This window comes from Patagioenas fasciata, chromosome 5 (assembly GCF_037038585.1).
Source record: "Patagioenas fasciata isolate bPatFas1 chromosome 5, bPatFas1.hap1, whole genome shotgun sequence".
In the NCBI taxonomy this organism is placed as follows: Eukaryota; Metazoa; Chordata; class Aves; order Columbiformes; family Columbidae; genus Patagioenas; species Patagioenas fasciata.
The window spans coordinates 63,234,437-63,249,851 of NC_092524.1; the positions used below are offsets into that span (position 1 = coordinate 63,234,437).

At 41.4% G+C, this 15,415-nt stretch overlaps 1 protein-coding gene across 2 annotated transcripts in view; it reads right to left on the bottom strand.

Annotated features, from left to right (window-relative positions):
* Positions 1-1,373: 1,373 nt before the first annotated feature.
* The window catches only part of BRF1 (BRF1 general transcription factor IIIB subunit), a 179,969-nt gene continuing 165,927 nt past the window's right edge, over positions 1,374-15,415 (bottom strand). For both annotated transcript variants that reach the window (XM_065838810.2, XM_071809723.1), the window contains 3 exons: positions 10,236-10,296; positions 7,057-7,225; positions 1,374-5,010 (listed from right to left, as the gene is read on the bottom strand). In XM_065838810.2, the coding sequence (XP_065694882.1) occupies positions 4,973-5,010; positions 7,057-7,225; positions 10,236-10,296 (268 nt within the window). In that variant the 3' untranslated portion in view covers positions 1,374-4,972. The remainder of the gene's footprint in view (positions 5,011-7,056; positions 7,226-10,235; positions 10,297-15,415) is intronic.

The following is a 15,415-nucleotide window of genomic DNA, read 5'->3' on the forward strand; positions in this document are numbered from 1 at the left end:
TGCACAATAGTCCCATAAGAAAAAACCAATTACTATTAAGTAAATCACGCCAAGTAAATTTGTTATACTGTAAGTAATGAATTTTTACCCAGACTCCTTTCTTGTGTGCTTAACTCCTTTAAAAAAACATCACTCACCAAGATCACTGCCAGGTACCGGGGTGATGATAAGAAATACTCAATAATATGCTGTAACTCTTCCTACACGTGTGATATGAGTAAAAATTACAACAGCCTCTTCTGCATTACAAAACATGAACCTAAGAACAAGTGTGCTATGATCTACCAGTGACAAATGAAGCTAATATAAAGCTTTGCAAGATTTCAGCTTTATTAACATTATTTCACTTCTCAGGGCCTTAAGGGAGGCGTATTTGATGAAGACAGCTGGGTGAATGAACTGGTTTTGGTTATGAAAGCCTTGTATAGTAAGGAAGAGAAAAAATATAGGATAAAGGCAGTAACTGTACAATAGAAAATACAAGGCCAAGGTGGCCAGTACTTTTTAACAGCTTAGATCAGCTTAGCTTAAATGTAACTTTACACTATAAAATGTACTTTATACAGTCCTAAGATTAGATTCAGCCCTTTGAAGGCAACTGCAAGGCTGACGTGGCCCCCAGTGAAAATGAGTTTGCCATCCCTGGAGTAGATGTTATGAGTGAGAGAATCAGTGATGGGCATCACTGGAGAAGTTCCCAACCGTCAGTGGAAAGGGTTGGAATGGCTGAAAAACAACAAAGATAAAAGCATCTCGATGTCCATGAGAGCAGAAGTGCACCTACATGAGAGGATGGGGAGCCAGGGAAAGGCTGGAATGTCACACACTTACCACCTTAGCAGAACTCCTGTTAATTGTCCAACGATATGCTAAAACTTGGCAGTAAACTTTCTTCAGGATCCAGTAGTAGCTCCACTTACAGAAAAAAATAAAAGCAGCAAATACTCATGTGTACAAAGGGTCGATGTGGATTCTGGCTTCAAAACTGTGGCAATTGGCTGTTGAAAAAATAATATAATTTTTTCCGCAGCACACACCTTATTTATCAAGATACAACTTTCAAAAACAAGCACTGGAACAATTCCACTAAACACACACACTCTATATTGTTCCCACAGTTAGTTAATTATACAGCTTAGTGGAAAAACCTCGTTAAGGTTAAGCAGTTTATAGAAAGTATCTACATTTATCACTGGAACAATACCTTGTAAAAACACTTCTCTGATTAGATGTGTCGTCCCATTTAGAGAGGAAAGAAAGCTCTGAATTACAGATTTTGGCCACTACCAACCAATCAGGCAGCAATCAAAAATGAATGTTCAAAAGAATGAAGACAGAAAAATGAGAAATTAGCGGGAGAGCACCATAAAAGATGGGTTATGCAAGGGGTTTACTTTTTTATTTACAGCAAATATATTACAGTAAAAAAGCTTAACATGGCTCATATTGTGGTTGTGTAAGGATGATACGTATGCTTACATCAAACAGGTTTAATTTCCTTGGCACTAACTGAACCAAACACAAAAATAAGAAACAGAACATTTATTAGGCAAACTCTACATTGACTGTACACATCTGCGACTGGAGTTTCAACGCAATCCAAAGAATACAAACAAGCCATCAGGATGGCAAGAACTTTTTCAACAAACATGTTCAAGCCTCAAGACAAGGCTGTCTGGCACCATTTAAAAGTTGCTGTACTGAACACAGTGATTTTAAAGAAACGTCATAGATGATTAAGACACTGAAAATGCACTCACATTAGTGAAGAATCACATTATTTTCCTTATTTCTTTCATTTTTTACTCCCACAATATAAAAGTGTTAAAAGGCTGCATGGCAGACAAGCTGGATGCGACAGCTGGAGGGTTTTGCCTGTCAAGCAAAGTGACTTGCAGCAAGAGACATGCTTTATGCAACAAAACCGATGATACACAGCTTGTGTGGGTTCAAATACGAAGACCTAAGAACAACAAATGTTGAGGCCTTACAAGCTCTCTTCATTATAATCAGAATCCTGAGAAAAGCAGGGTCCAAATTACTCCAAGTGAATTTAGGCTCGCTTATATACAACAAAATCGTCCAGATACATCAACAGCAGTAAACAGAGTTAATGCAGTGTTAATCTTTTTACGTTTTAATGACTAGCTATAAAAAGAGAAACTAGCATGTTCTCATCTGTTTACATTTCCTGAGCTTAGTTAAATCAAGAAGGAATGAACATTATAAAAATCCCGGTAAGCCACCAATAAATTAAAAATGCACATAACCACTACAGCTTAAGAAACCTTACAACGCTCCGAGTGAAGTCTGACTATCCCCTACCATGGCCTGTCCTTTAGGACTCCTGTACAGAAACCACGTCATTAACTTCACCAGCAATACTGAGACACTATGGAATTGTAGGTCTTTATTTTTTTCGCTTTCCAAGTGCCCTTCTAGCAGACTATGCGATAGCCTTTCCTAACCAAATCATATAAAAGCATTCAAAAACTGCAATCCTCTATTTCCAGTGCAGGAAACAATGTTCTCAGAAACACAACATGCTACTGAAATTCGAATTTACTAGCAGTAGCTATTTGGGTGGATTCTCAGCTCCTCCTCATAACATCAGTACATGGCGGTAGGTTTAGTATCCTTCGGGGGAACAAACCAATGAAAATCTACACGAAGACTGGAGGAAAGACCCTTAGCAATTAAGAATTAATGTTAGCGGTTTCTTTAAGAGCCAACATGCATTTAAGAAAAGCACTCGACCTACGTGGGTCATACAGATGTTTATTTATGCCTGTTTATTTCCTGCATAGAGAATAACGTGTACCTTGGAATAAAACCCGAGGTTTGAGAATATACTGAGAGTGTTATGGGTATTTGTGATAGTGCTATTGGCAGATTAATTCAAACCCTATTGACACATTAATTCAAACCCAAAAGCTCAAACTCAACTGTCTCAAAGACTTGCAGAGCATGAACTTCGATAAAACAAACTACTTTTTAAAAAATTGTCTGCTCATAGCATGATTTTGAATTTATGGTGTAGATAAAAGAGAGGTAGAAAGGTTTATCTCCTCAGTATCATTTTCTGTGCAGTATTTAAAAAGTATCAGATAACAATCTAGGGACTTTCGGCGAAAACGCCAGCTTTTCCCCTATGAATTATATGGAATCTTTCCACTGATGTGCTGCAAGCTAAGTAACTGAAATCTGGTTCAGAAGAGCTCTTCTTCCCATTAGCCTCACTACTTCATTTTTGTTACCAAGTTCTGCTTTCAAGAATTCATTGCAGAAATATCCTTGCACAGGGCTCGAAAATATCTAGCAGATACAATCTACCCAACAAATTACATTTACCAGCCAAATAATATCAACTCTGCTCCTGAAAAAAAGCACTCACTCTTGTCCTCTTTACATGATCTCTCTTATGCAGGGAAAGAAGAGGTATGGAAAGTCATTTGGCCCTTCTCCTCTTTGGTGATGACCACAGGCATGGGCAGCATCATCACTCTGGCTGGTAAGAAAAACAACCATCTTTCCCTGGTGTAAGACAGGGATAGATATCTCTACAGGGATACAGCTCTCATGATTGTCAGTAGGCATGGGAGAGAGCTGAAAACATCTTATCTCCTGCAGCTGCGGTCAACCAGACCATGATCCGGAGCGCAGTGCGTTTCCCGCTGAGTCGAGCACCTCGGAGCCAGGGAAAGACAGGTCAGAGGCAACAGGGGATGGCAACTGCCATTGGAATATGGCAACAGGGGCTCCATCCCTGACCCTCACTCCCACGGCACCGTGAGAGCTGATGGAACTGGATAAGAAGGATCCATTTCTTGGCTTTGCAGGGCGCACAGGGTTGGAGCTCCACTGTTATCCACGCAGCAGTGACTGTTGGAGGGTGGGATTTGAGCCATGAAAAGTCAAGACTGCTGCGTGGCAACTTTTAATTTACCCAGAGAAAGTTAAATAAATTACATTCAATTAAATTCAGCCAAAGCAGATGCTAGCTCATTTATTAAAAAGCCCAGCTTTCCCTTCCAACTGCTTTGGAAGGTCAGCTCTTGGGAGCAGACCTGCACTGTGGCTCAGCCGGACAAGAGCAGCACTGTGGCCACGGCCAGAGGGACCCTCCTGCAGCAACATCGGCCACAGCAAGACCTGGCTGTCCCTGGGGGCGCCCGGCAAAGGCACAGGAGGTCAGCATCATCACCTCCTTGCTCTCTACACTTCTTGCCTCACCCAGGTGTTCTCCCTCCTTCCATGTAAACCGCACCAGACTGGCAGTGGAAGATGGTTCTTCACTGCTAACGTGGCCTTCTACTGTCATACCTTTTAAGAAATCTATGAATTGATTAACATAAAGAACTATTTCATTTCAGAGAAATAGATACTGTCCTGAAAATATATAACTTGTCATTAATTTTTGATAGCCTTGGGTAAGGAAGCCTGTATACAATAACCGGGTCATATTTACAATACAGGTTGGAAATGTTTTCTTTCGGTTGTAGCATCATGAGACGACTAATGCTATTGTATTCAAATAATCAACAGGCACACTTCTCATTTTTCCCTGTCCTTCTATCCGTCCTTCTATCTGCTCCCTTTCAACAGCGTGCCTAAAAGAAGAGTCACATAAATAAGACATGTGTTGCTTTCAGCCACACAGACGCAGCCTATTTTGTCTCTTTTCTTTTGTTCTCTGGAAACATTACTCCTATTAATTTCATCCTCAAACTATGACCCACCAAAATATAAAAAAAAAAAAAAATTCAAGTACAAACCCAAACTTTATTGCTGGGTTATGGGTCAATGTAAACTGACCAGAGTCAATACCAACCTAAAATTCGCTTTACAAAAGTAAGGATTGTTCAATAACATTTGCTGACCATAGACAGCTTCTTTCACTATTCATACAGTTTGAAGACTGAAGATTTGCTGGGAAAAAGACACAGTCCATGTCCTTTGGAAGTAAATGGAACTAATAGCCATCATCATCCTCCATATCACAGCCATAATCTGAAACACACAAAGGCAAAGGCATATAAAAATGCAAATATTCCAGGCAGGTGGAAGATACAACAAAAGTATTGCTACTTTCAGGTTGTTTTCCTGCTGTATAACTAGATGGAAAGCTTTGCTTTAAGCAACCATTTTAAAAAAATCATATATTTTCCTAGGGCTAAGCAAAAAGTTCTTGCAGGTACTTTCCTCAATGAAATAAAATTATCTGTAAGCATGTGTGTGTAACTGTCTCTTCTCACTTGTCACTGGCCCCTCATTTAGGAATACTTGGCACACGGATATGTGAAATACTTGGTTTAATTTAGAGGTTAGGGTGATCAAGCCTGATTGTCACAAGCAATTTGGAACAAGGTGGCTGATAAGCAGCAGCACACGTTTACAAGTAAGCACAGTTTTTACTAGACAGAGCCACCACAAAAACAGCTGCCTTGTTTATGTTATTCACAGATTTATAAGCTGAAACTGCAAGGGTTCGGAGATAGCTCAGGGTTCCCATCAACATCAAAAGAGTCGTGCAGCGAGTCCTGACCAACACATCTGACTCAGATCTCCCATGTCTACTTACTCCTAGAGGAACAACTTCAAATTTTGCCCCGTTTATTCACCCAGGTTTGTTTTCTGAAACAACACCAAGAGCAAAGACTGTGCAATGTGTGTGTCAGAAGCGTGTTTCTAATGCACCGATTTCTCTTGCGTGCTTCTGAATGCAGCGGGAGATATTTTCTGTTGCAAAGTCGAACCTAAGGATAACTGTTACAAATGAGCATTCAGTAAAATTAACCTTTATATTCCAAATTCAATACAGTGCAACATTTCATCCAAAGAGTCAAGCAAATGCTCAGAAGCAGAATTAAGTGCAATCAATAATAATTTGTGCAGGATGGGTGAAGTTCACCATCTGTAATACCTGCAGTTATTCTAGGCAGACAGGCCTAAAACCCACGAAGAGAGCAGCTCGCAAGGAGTTATTTGTTTTGCTGAGCAGCTCTGCACACCTGCATTTGAATTCTGGGAATACTCTTTTCCTTCTCTTTCTTTTTTAGCTCTGATTTTTCAGCTGTCGTCCAGACCAGACAGGGAGTAGCAGAATGTTCTCAGAATAGTTTAAAAATAGTAACATGAACAAAGAAAAAAATCTCAGTGACCTTTATTCTATTTTTGTGGGGGGGTTATTAATAAACATAGACCCACCCTCCCCCACATGGGTGCCTTTTCTTGGGAACATTATTCTAATAATAAACCAAGGCAACAAACTGTTTTTCCTACGGTTCAGCAATCATTTTCCAGCGGAGAAATCAATTTAAAAGCAACACACATTTTTGTGAAATGTATACATATTGTCCACGAAAGCTGAATTAATAGTAGTGGAAAGATTTTTGCAGTAAATAACATTCCAGTAGGAAACTTATTCCCATCTTGCTTCCCATAATTTGCAGCTCTCATTTAAAAAATATTTTGGTACATTTTCAAAGCTTAACTTCTATGGGGAAGTTTTTAATAAAGGATAAATGTGGATGTGTCCAGCTAGGAAAAACCGCAGCGGAAAGGATACTGCCTTTTCCTGCCAGCAAAGAAGCCTAATTAAATGAGTGGCTTTGCTGGGTAACCCAAAGAAATTAGCCCCACATCTGTGTACCATACAGCACACCATATGCATTCAGTGCAATTTCTATACTTTGTGAAGAACTCTTTCCTCCTAACACTTTCCCCAGAAATGCAGCGTGAAATTTGTTTTGTTTTGAGCTGAACCGCCACGTCCACAGGCTCACGGACAACCTGGATGTTGCTGGAGCAATGAGCCCCAAGCTCTGCTAATGGAGGGGTTACGGACCCTGTAATTCCTCAGATGCATGTTAATAAACCTAATTGTAGAGAAGACATAACTTCAGTTTGTTTCTGAGGGGCCCTCTTAGCCTAAAGCTTGAGATGTGAAGTTTTCTCAGGAGGAGTCTCTAAGAAGGTCAGGTTTTGGCCAAGGGTGACTCCAGGCCAGGAGCCCCACAGCACCAGGAGCGGTAATTTAGACAGCATTGCACTTACCGTTTCCTCCCATTAACTGCAAGGCGCTCATGCAGTGATCATCATCCTCTTCTATTTCTTCCTCTTCCACCTCTTCGTCAGCATTGTAAGCCACTGGGCCACTCTCCACTAGCACAGCTCCTGTTTTTTCTACGTCAGGGGCTTCTGCCTGTGCATTTGGGAAGGTCATCTGCAAAAAAAAAAAAGAAGGGGGGACAGTAGAGCATCCCATTCCTTTTGTTCAATATCTGTACAAAACGTTAGCAGCTTCCAAATGAGAGGGACAGGGGAGCGGGAAAGTACACACCCAGTGCTAGAGGCTTAGCTCTTCCAGGGATGTGCAAGATGCCCAGTTAAACCCTGCCTAAATTAAAGTTAGCAACAAATATCCACAGTTTTAACATAATGCAGAGCCAGGTAACTGAAATATCCAGAGACGGTAACAAGACCTTCTCACAACCACAAGATAAGGAGAAATTTAGGAGTGAAGGCTCCTCAGCAGTGCTCTGTGGGAAAACTTACCACCTTTTCCTCCTTGTGTTTAACTCACATCAGGCCTATTACACATTAACAATGTTATTGACACTTTAATAATAGCAAAAATGTACCCTTCAAATCAGAAAAAAACTCAACATGTATTAGTTTTGACAGCTCTGGTTGGATTTATTTGGAGGCACAACGAGCTGTGGAACAAATAGCACTCTTTAGACAGCACTTAATGTGATGGCAGAGCACTAGGTTGATAACACACCCTGGCACCTGTAGCATTACCTATGAAATTCATCAAAATAATGATTCCCGAACACTAACTTGGGAATTGGATCACTGATGGGACCTGTTCCACACGTGCACCTCCCCAGCTGCTCCAAGGTTAGGCAGGACACAGCAGGGAGGGAGAGAAAGGGCAACACCACTGGGACAGGTGAATTTGGAGGGGAAGGCAATACTGTCTTCAGTTCACTAATGACTGATCCAGGAACTCTGGAGCTCCCATTTCCGTGGTGTCCTCAGTATAGGGCTCCATCTCCCTCCCTCATCCAGGGAAGAACCATCACAGGGGCTTCATCTCCACCAGCTCTGCAACAGGGCACTTTTCATCTCTGTTCTGTACTTGGACTATTTGGGGTCTGTACACTAGAGCCTGTGACCCAAAAAGGCAACCTACTCGTGGAAACTTGAAGAACATTAACCATTAACGCTGCTTTGTCATGCAAGCAGTGGTGAGAAATGGGGACACTGAGTAGTGCCTGTCACTACTCAGCAGTTATCAGCACGGAGTCATCATCTCCTCTGCTAGGAGAGACTGGAAAAGACCGGGAGCGCTTCCTTTGGAAGGACAGTGCTAAGGTGCTCCTAACAATGGATGGTCCAAAGGAGACCAGCAAACCCCAAATCCTCTGGTCTCTACTAGAAGAAAACTCCTACAGTGCTTTATGTTCTAAATTACAGCACAGAAATATGTTCTGCCGCATCTTCTCCAACTCCATTGTTAGTAAGTTCTGATTCAGAATTGTAATTTATTTTTATTTATTTATAAATGTATTTATTTAGGATGCTGTAACTCCAGGCACTTGAGAGACACACCAGAAGAGAAAGTCCCTGTACCGGAAAGTTGATGATCTAATTATTCAAACATCAAAGCTATTCCTTAACTTGTCATATACCACGCCAGTCAACCTAAAGAATCTGCCTGAGATTTTTCAAAGTCACCTAAGGGTTTGCTCCAATAGCTCATTAATAGGGCAAAGACACCCATTAATTTTAATCGAAAATCAAGTATTTAGGTATTCGGATCTCTCAAAGACAGGTTTTCATGATTTTTTAATGCTCAAATTAATCATATTATTTAAAAGAATTTCCCTCCAGTTTATTTTATATTTTCTACTACTGCTTTTGGCCCTAGAGTGATCAAATTGAGTCCATTTAGGGTTTTGGTATAAGCAGAAATAGACACAACAGTTTGAGAAGAATCAGCACCATAATATATATCAATTTATATGCTTAAAAGTATCCATCTGCTCTGAAAAGTGGGTGAATATAAAAGAGCTACAATTGAGTCATTATTTTTTAAAATTGCACCATGCTAATTAAAATGTGACCTTTTTCTAATTACCATGTCCACTTCCAGACTGCTATACTTCTAAAAATGTGCAGAGTTTTCTAATGAGCATAGCATAAGAAGTGAAAATGTATTTCCCCAGGCAGGATATCAAACTGTTTCTGAAAATCAATGGGTTTTACTAATTTTAAAAATAAGGCAGTCAAACAACACCTTTAAATAGAACTTCCTGAATCCACTTCCAGACATCCTGGACTTTATTTTGGCATATAGCTTTATGTATGGATGGGCAATTGGCAAAGCATGTTAAACTACCCAGTTAACTGGTTCACTTTCAAAAGGGTGCTAGTGTCACACGTTCATGGGAAAATGAAGAAGCACAAATACCTTTGGTATATTAGGGACAGAATTTTTCGATACACAGTAGACAGTGATTTTATTGTACACAAAATGCATACATCTACACTGTATAGTGTGAAAATAATAGTGAAAGAAAGCAGTTATTGCTCTATGATAATAATCATGATCCCTTCAGTAGAAAATGCAGGTGCACAAAGCCACCCACGGAGGGTTTCTGGTGGCGGGCGGTTACTAGTGCTAACTTTTCCATGGTCCTATTATGTTTTCAAACCAATCAACGAGCCAACCAACCCCAAAGTAAGCCATGCTCTACAGGGTAAGCCATCGGTTTGTGTTCTGTCACTCATCTCAAGCAGAAGTCCAGCCATCCCTTGGGCCGGCCCTGGCTGCACAGACACTGCTTTGCATCGTCCCCCTTCCCCATGGGGACAGTCCAAGTGCTGAGAAACAGGCACGAGCTCTGCTCGCTCCTACTCCCCCTACTCACTTGTTTGGTATGTACCTTTTTATAATAGATACTTGCAGGGTTTTCTCTTCTTGGCTGCCTAAACAGGCGCTATGAGGCTGTGCCAATGTTTCTCACAGATAAGTAAGGGTAAGTCTTGACTAGAAAACAGGCAACCTCAGCTTTGCAGTGTTTGCAGTTAACCTGGTCTGATCAGAGAGACATCTCATTTCTTTTGCCCATATCTACCACATAACCAGAACGGGGCTGAGAAAGGCTTGTGGGAATTTCCAAACTCAAACTGTTGCATGAGGAGAAGTGCTGGACTTTACATACCTCTTCAGTGGCAGCCTTTTTAGCCTTTTTGGCGAGCTGTGTTGAAATCAAGGGTCTTAATCTGCAAAGAAGGAATGGTGAACATCAGAAAAGTTACACCACGCACAAGAGTTTGACACAGAGTATTCACTCTCCAAGCAGTGAAAGCACTTTGTTAGTGTTGTATTGTGCAATTACTTTTTTAAAGATGTAAGATAAAGAGCGGAGAGCCACAGACTCCACAATAATTAATATACACATTCTCTTGTAAGCGTCTGCCCCAGTTTGGGATAACAAGAAAAGACACCTGTCAACATGCACAATGACAAAACCTCATCTCAATCTGCAGCCTCAGCTCAGCCCAAAGGTCTTTGAATCAGGTGGTTTTGTCACATATTACAAAAGCCAAAAGACTCAACTGTTTGGTTTTTTTTAAGAATGTAGACATGGCAAAAAATGAGCCACACTCTGAATTACCCAGCATCGCTCTGCAACCGCTTTCCTGTATCTGATGCTATACTGAAGAGACCAGTAGGATTATACACACAGTATATCATAACCATTACAGGCGAAATTCCAGTCTCCACCTACAGAAATCATCATCAAAATCAAAAGGACCCTGCACACCTTGCATGAAAAGTGACACAAATGGAACATAAATGTTTCTAATAATTCTCCATCAGATACGAAAAAATGATCTGCATATTTGGGGAGAAAAGATGGATTAGTATTACCCCACAGCTAAGTGTTAAATATTGTTCTTTCTGAAGAGCATTTCATAGCCTGTTGTCTCCTCACTGCCATGAAGGCTGTTCTCAATCCATCATTTACTGCTGCTTTCTGGGCTCTCCTCCTCATCTGGATGTATCTAGTCACGAAGACGATGACTTGCTTCCTACTGAAACACTGCTCAGACAGCTCCTCAACTCTGTCTTTTAACTAAGTCTGGGCAAACAACTTAATGAATACCAATTTATGTCTCCAGAGATACAGTCTTTTATGATAAGCAGTATCTTTCTTCTCATTTTTCTATTAGTCATTCCTCCCTGTTAACACACAGATGCTGGTTGTTTTCCTGCTTATTTATATATTTCAAATAATCAGCAGGAGGGAACAAAACCCCAGAGAATGAGCAGAGGAGACTCAGATCATTATCTCTGATGGAGAAGACAATATTAAAATACATTATATTGGCTAAGCTCCAAAAAGGTTCAGAAACTGGTCATCTCTGAAATGCTTTGCAAGACCCTGAAGGCATTTCAGCAACCAACGTAGTCTAAGGTACCTCCTCACAGCAGATCTGAACAGAAAGAAGCCATGGGAACGCTTCAGGGGCTGTACCACTGAAGAATCCAGAACACATTATTCTGTTACTGATACTTCTTGTCGTATTTCATAACTATAAAAAATTTCAAGAAAGAGATACTTTTGACCCACATAAACTATCTATTACTTGCAAATCCTGATGGACTTCTAGGCTTAGAGAGTAATGTACCTGAAGGTATGGACGCACTCCTCCTCATGTGACTAGTTTTATCTTTTCTTTATTTAACCTGAATTGTAGAGTTTTCACAGACTCATAGAATGGTTTGGTCCATCCCCCCTGCAATGAGCGCGTACACGTACAACCAGATCAGGTTGCTCAGAGCATCTCCAGGGATGGGGCATATACCACCTCTCTAGACAACATGGGCCAGTGTTTCATCACCCTCATCATAAAAATATTCCTTATTTCCTAAAATTTGAGACTATCTACTTAGTGTCAATCACTGTTTTCCAAAAGTCACCCTGTTTAGATGCTTACAAACACACAAATGCAGCAATGTCAAAAGGTTATGTAGCTGAAGGATGCTAATTACCAAACCGGTTGTATTTCATTCACATGACTGGAAAAAACCAACAAGGGTAAGAAATGAAGGACCTTTATTTTAAACCAGTACTAGTGATTATTGCAATTAACATTGTACCAAAGATAGCACCTATTTCCTCCTGCTACCAAAAGACATCAGACCTTCCTGGAGCACCCTGAAATCTTTCTTCTCCCCAATTAAAATCAAGCTGTTGAGTAAGACTTGCAAGGTAATCAGAAACTGCTGACATTTCTTTTAGAGCAAATTATACATGTGCTCATACAGTGAAAATAACAATCACAGCTATAGGAAGCAAAGAGTAAACATTCCAGTTTCATTTTAATTAGAATGGTCCCTTAATGAAAATAAAAAGATTCACACTTATGAGAAGCGTATTTGCAAACTAGTGCTAAATCCAAGAGCCCTTCTATACTATTCTTCAGCAGCAAGCGATTCTCACACCCCAACCAAAATTAAACCTGTATTTCCTTTCCCTGATAACTGCTCACGGAGCATACATTTTCACTTCATTACTAGAAATATAGTGCTGCTGTTCAATTTGGGCAATACAGTTTCCCTCTTGGCACAGCATCTAACACATCCCAAAGCAGCAGGTCGGATCCTGCTCCTGCTCTGGCTGGTGCGCGGACCCGAAGGGGTCACTCTGAAAAAAGCTAAAACCATCACAAAAAGAGACAAAAACTTATTTCCCCCCCCGAAATAACATATTTGATTAAAATCATACATAATTTATAAAAGTCATAAATGTATAAAAATAAAAGTTATTTTATCCCCTTGGCTCTCTATGGGGAACTCTACAATTACTGTACAAAACCATTTAGGAAGGTTTTAAACTGGGGTTTGGTTTTGTTTCTTAAATGCCCCCATGCCCTGACCTCCTTAAACCAGAGCAGCTGCTGCCACACCAGCCATATGGAGCAATAAATTACTGGCTGCCATGGTTACAGATACGGGCTCCTTCTGTTGTCTGGCTGCACCACAGAGGGTGGAAAAAGTGTCTTCATGGAAGAGCATGATTGCTTTCAAGGCTGGGATAGGTTTGAGTATTAATGATCAAAAAGCAGCTTGAAAAAGCAAGTAGCTGAAGTATCTCACCCAACTTTTAACATGCGTGACTCAACTTCATCTGTAAAAGGCTACCAAGGTACACACATGCACATATACACTACATGCGAAGAATCCTATCCATCAAAGCCCAGACTGAATTCAGGGTTGCCAAGTTCCATAAATAACAATATCTTGCATTAAGATACGATCCTATATATGCCAAAGCAACAACAGCCTCTGTTTAAAAGGAAATGTTGCAAGGGGAGAGTAATGGGGCTCTTGGTCTTTCCAAGTGTTTCAGAAGTTTTTCACTACTTATGATGATTTCTAGTTTGGGGCACTTTCGTTATGAACTTTACAAATTAATGCAGTACCTTGTGGGAGGGAATAACAAAACAAGCAACCTTCTGAACAGCAATGTGATCCATAAAAGAGGGAAAAAAAGAAACAGATTTCACAAAGCCCAAGTGTTATATCCACATTTTGAACGACTTCAAAAATTATGCAGATCTACAAATGCTCATGTCAGCCAACACACGTAACACTGGAAGCAGATAATCTTGACATGTTTGTGACAAAAAGTAACGGCACAGTACATGGCATCAGAGGCTGCTCCCTGCCGAATCTGCTCCGCTCTCAGCTGAGATGTGCACAGTAACATCTAGGTTTGTCCTCCAGCTTCACAATTTAAAAGAAGATTCAATATAATAGCTCCTGACAAGGCTGGAGATCACACAGACTGAACTTTCAAAGCGAACAAATTCTCTGAAAAACAAGCTGGCTGTGACAAACAACTGTTTTTATTTTGCTTATTATTTAATAACAAAAGATTACACAGCACAGTACATAAAATTGAAAGAACACTGCAAGGCAATAAAGCCACCTGACTGGCATCAGGCTGTTCACCCACCCAAAAGGTTTACAATACCATAACAGTCTCCTCAGTTCAATCCTGCAAGTAATTTGGAAACTCACCCAAAGCTCTGTTTCTTACTGAATTTTAATTTAATCCATCCAAGTAGGGAACATCTTATTGCTGTTTACCGCCCACGCTAATTTTATACGTGGATGATCCCAGAACATACGATGGAAAGCAGAGATACAACAGAGCCCGCAGCCACGAGCCCGCAGTATAATTATGCAGGTCAGCTAAGACAAAAGCCCATAAAACCTATATATCCATACCACAGGTCTTTGAGACGTAAGCCACCTCAGTGGCAGAAAAAAGCTATTGAGCAACAATTTGGCAAGAGCCTGGTGAGGTTCTCCATGGGCTGAGATCCTCCCCCCACCTGAGGCCAGATGGTTGTGCCTCGGGAGGTCAGTTTACCAGACATCTGCATGAGAAGGAAATCAATATAAATGTTTACCCTGTTAAAAGTGCCCTTTCATTAGGTACCGTCAATGTTATCCTTACCGGAAAGCTGGGATTTACGTCTCTGTGAGGATTTAATGCTCTTGTTGGAAACACGACAGCATCAGGAGATACCGACCTACTGTTCTGCCATCAGGTCAGGACAAAGGAGTGACCCTCCCGGAGTCGGACCACTGCACTTTTCCAGAGGGAGAAACAGAGACTGCAATCACAACCGCAACCCCAGAGCACTCTGAGGTTTCCACATCCAGCTCTGGACACCACCGTCTTCTACATCTGGTTCTGGCTCACAGCTGGGTGCTCACAGGAGCCATTCCCACCCCTATAGAGGAAACTGAAGCCAAGGCCACAGCTGGTTGTCACACTAATGAATGGCTGCCTGATGCCTTGAGGAGGGGGCTGAGGTGTCAGGGTGCACCATGGCACAGCAGAAGTCCAGATACAACCACGGAGAACACCACGCTCTGCAGAAAGACAAAGCACCTCTGATGCTCCCACCTTGAAACTGCGTGTGCCCGAATGTGAGGCAGGCAGGTATTTTTGGCTTTCTGAAGGCCAGGCTGACCAACCCTTCACCCTCACCATCAGTGTGAAAGCCCCTGGGGGTTTCTCTGAATAACTCTCCCCAGTGATAGGTTGCAGAGACTCCAACCAGTGACCAAAAGACATCAACTGAAGGGCACGTCCACATTGCAATGAGCTCAGCTCATGCACAGTGACGTCCCTTGGAGCTGGCTAACATCGGTGCTGCCAGCTCCACAAATGTGACTGCTGGAGCAGCAAGCAGGGTCTGAGCCCTGACAGACATTACCAGATACATGGGCAGCAAGATCAGGATGCGCTGAGCAGCGCCTGAGGCTGCTCTGGCACACCTGAGTTAACTCCAACAACTACACCCACACAGCCAA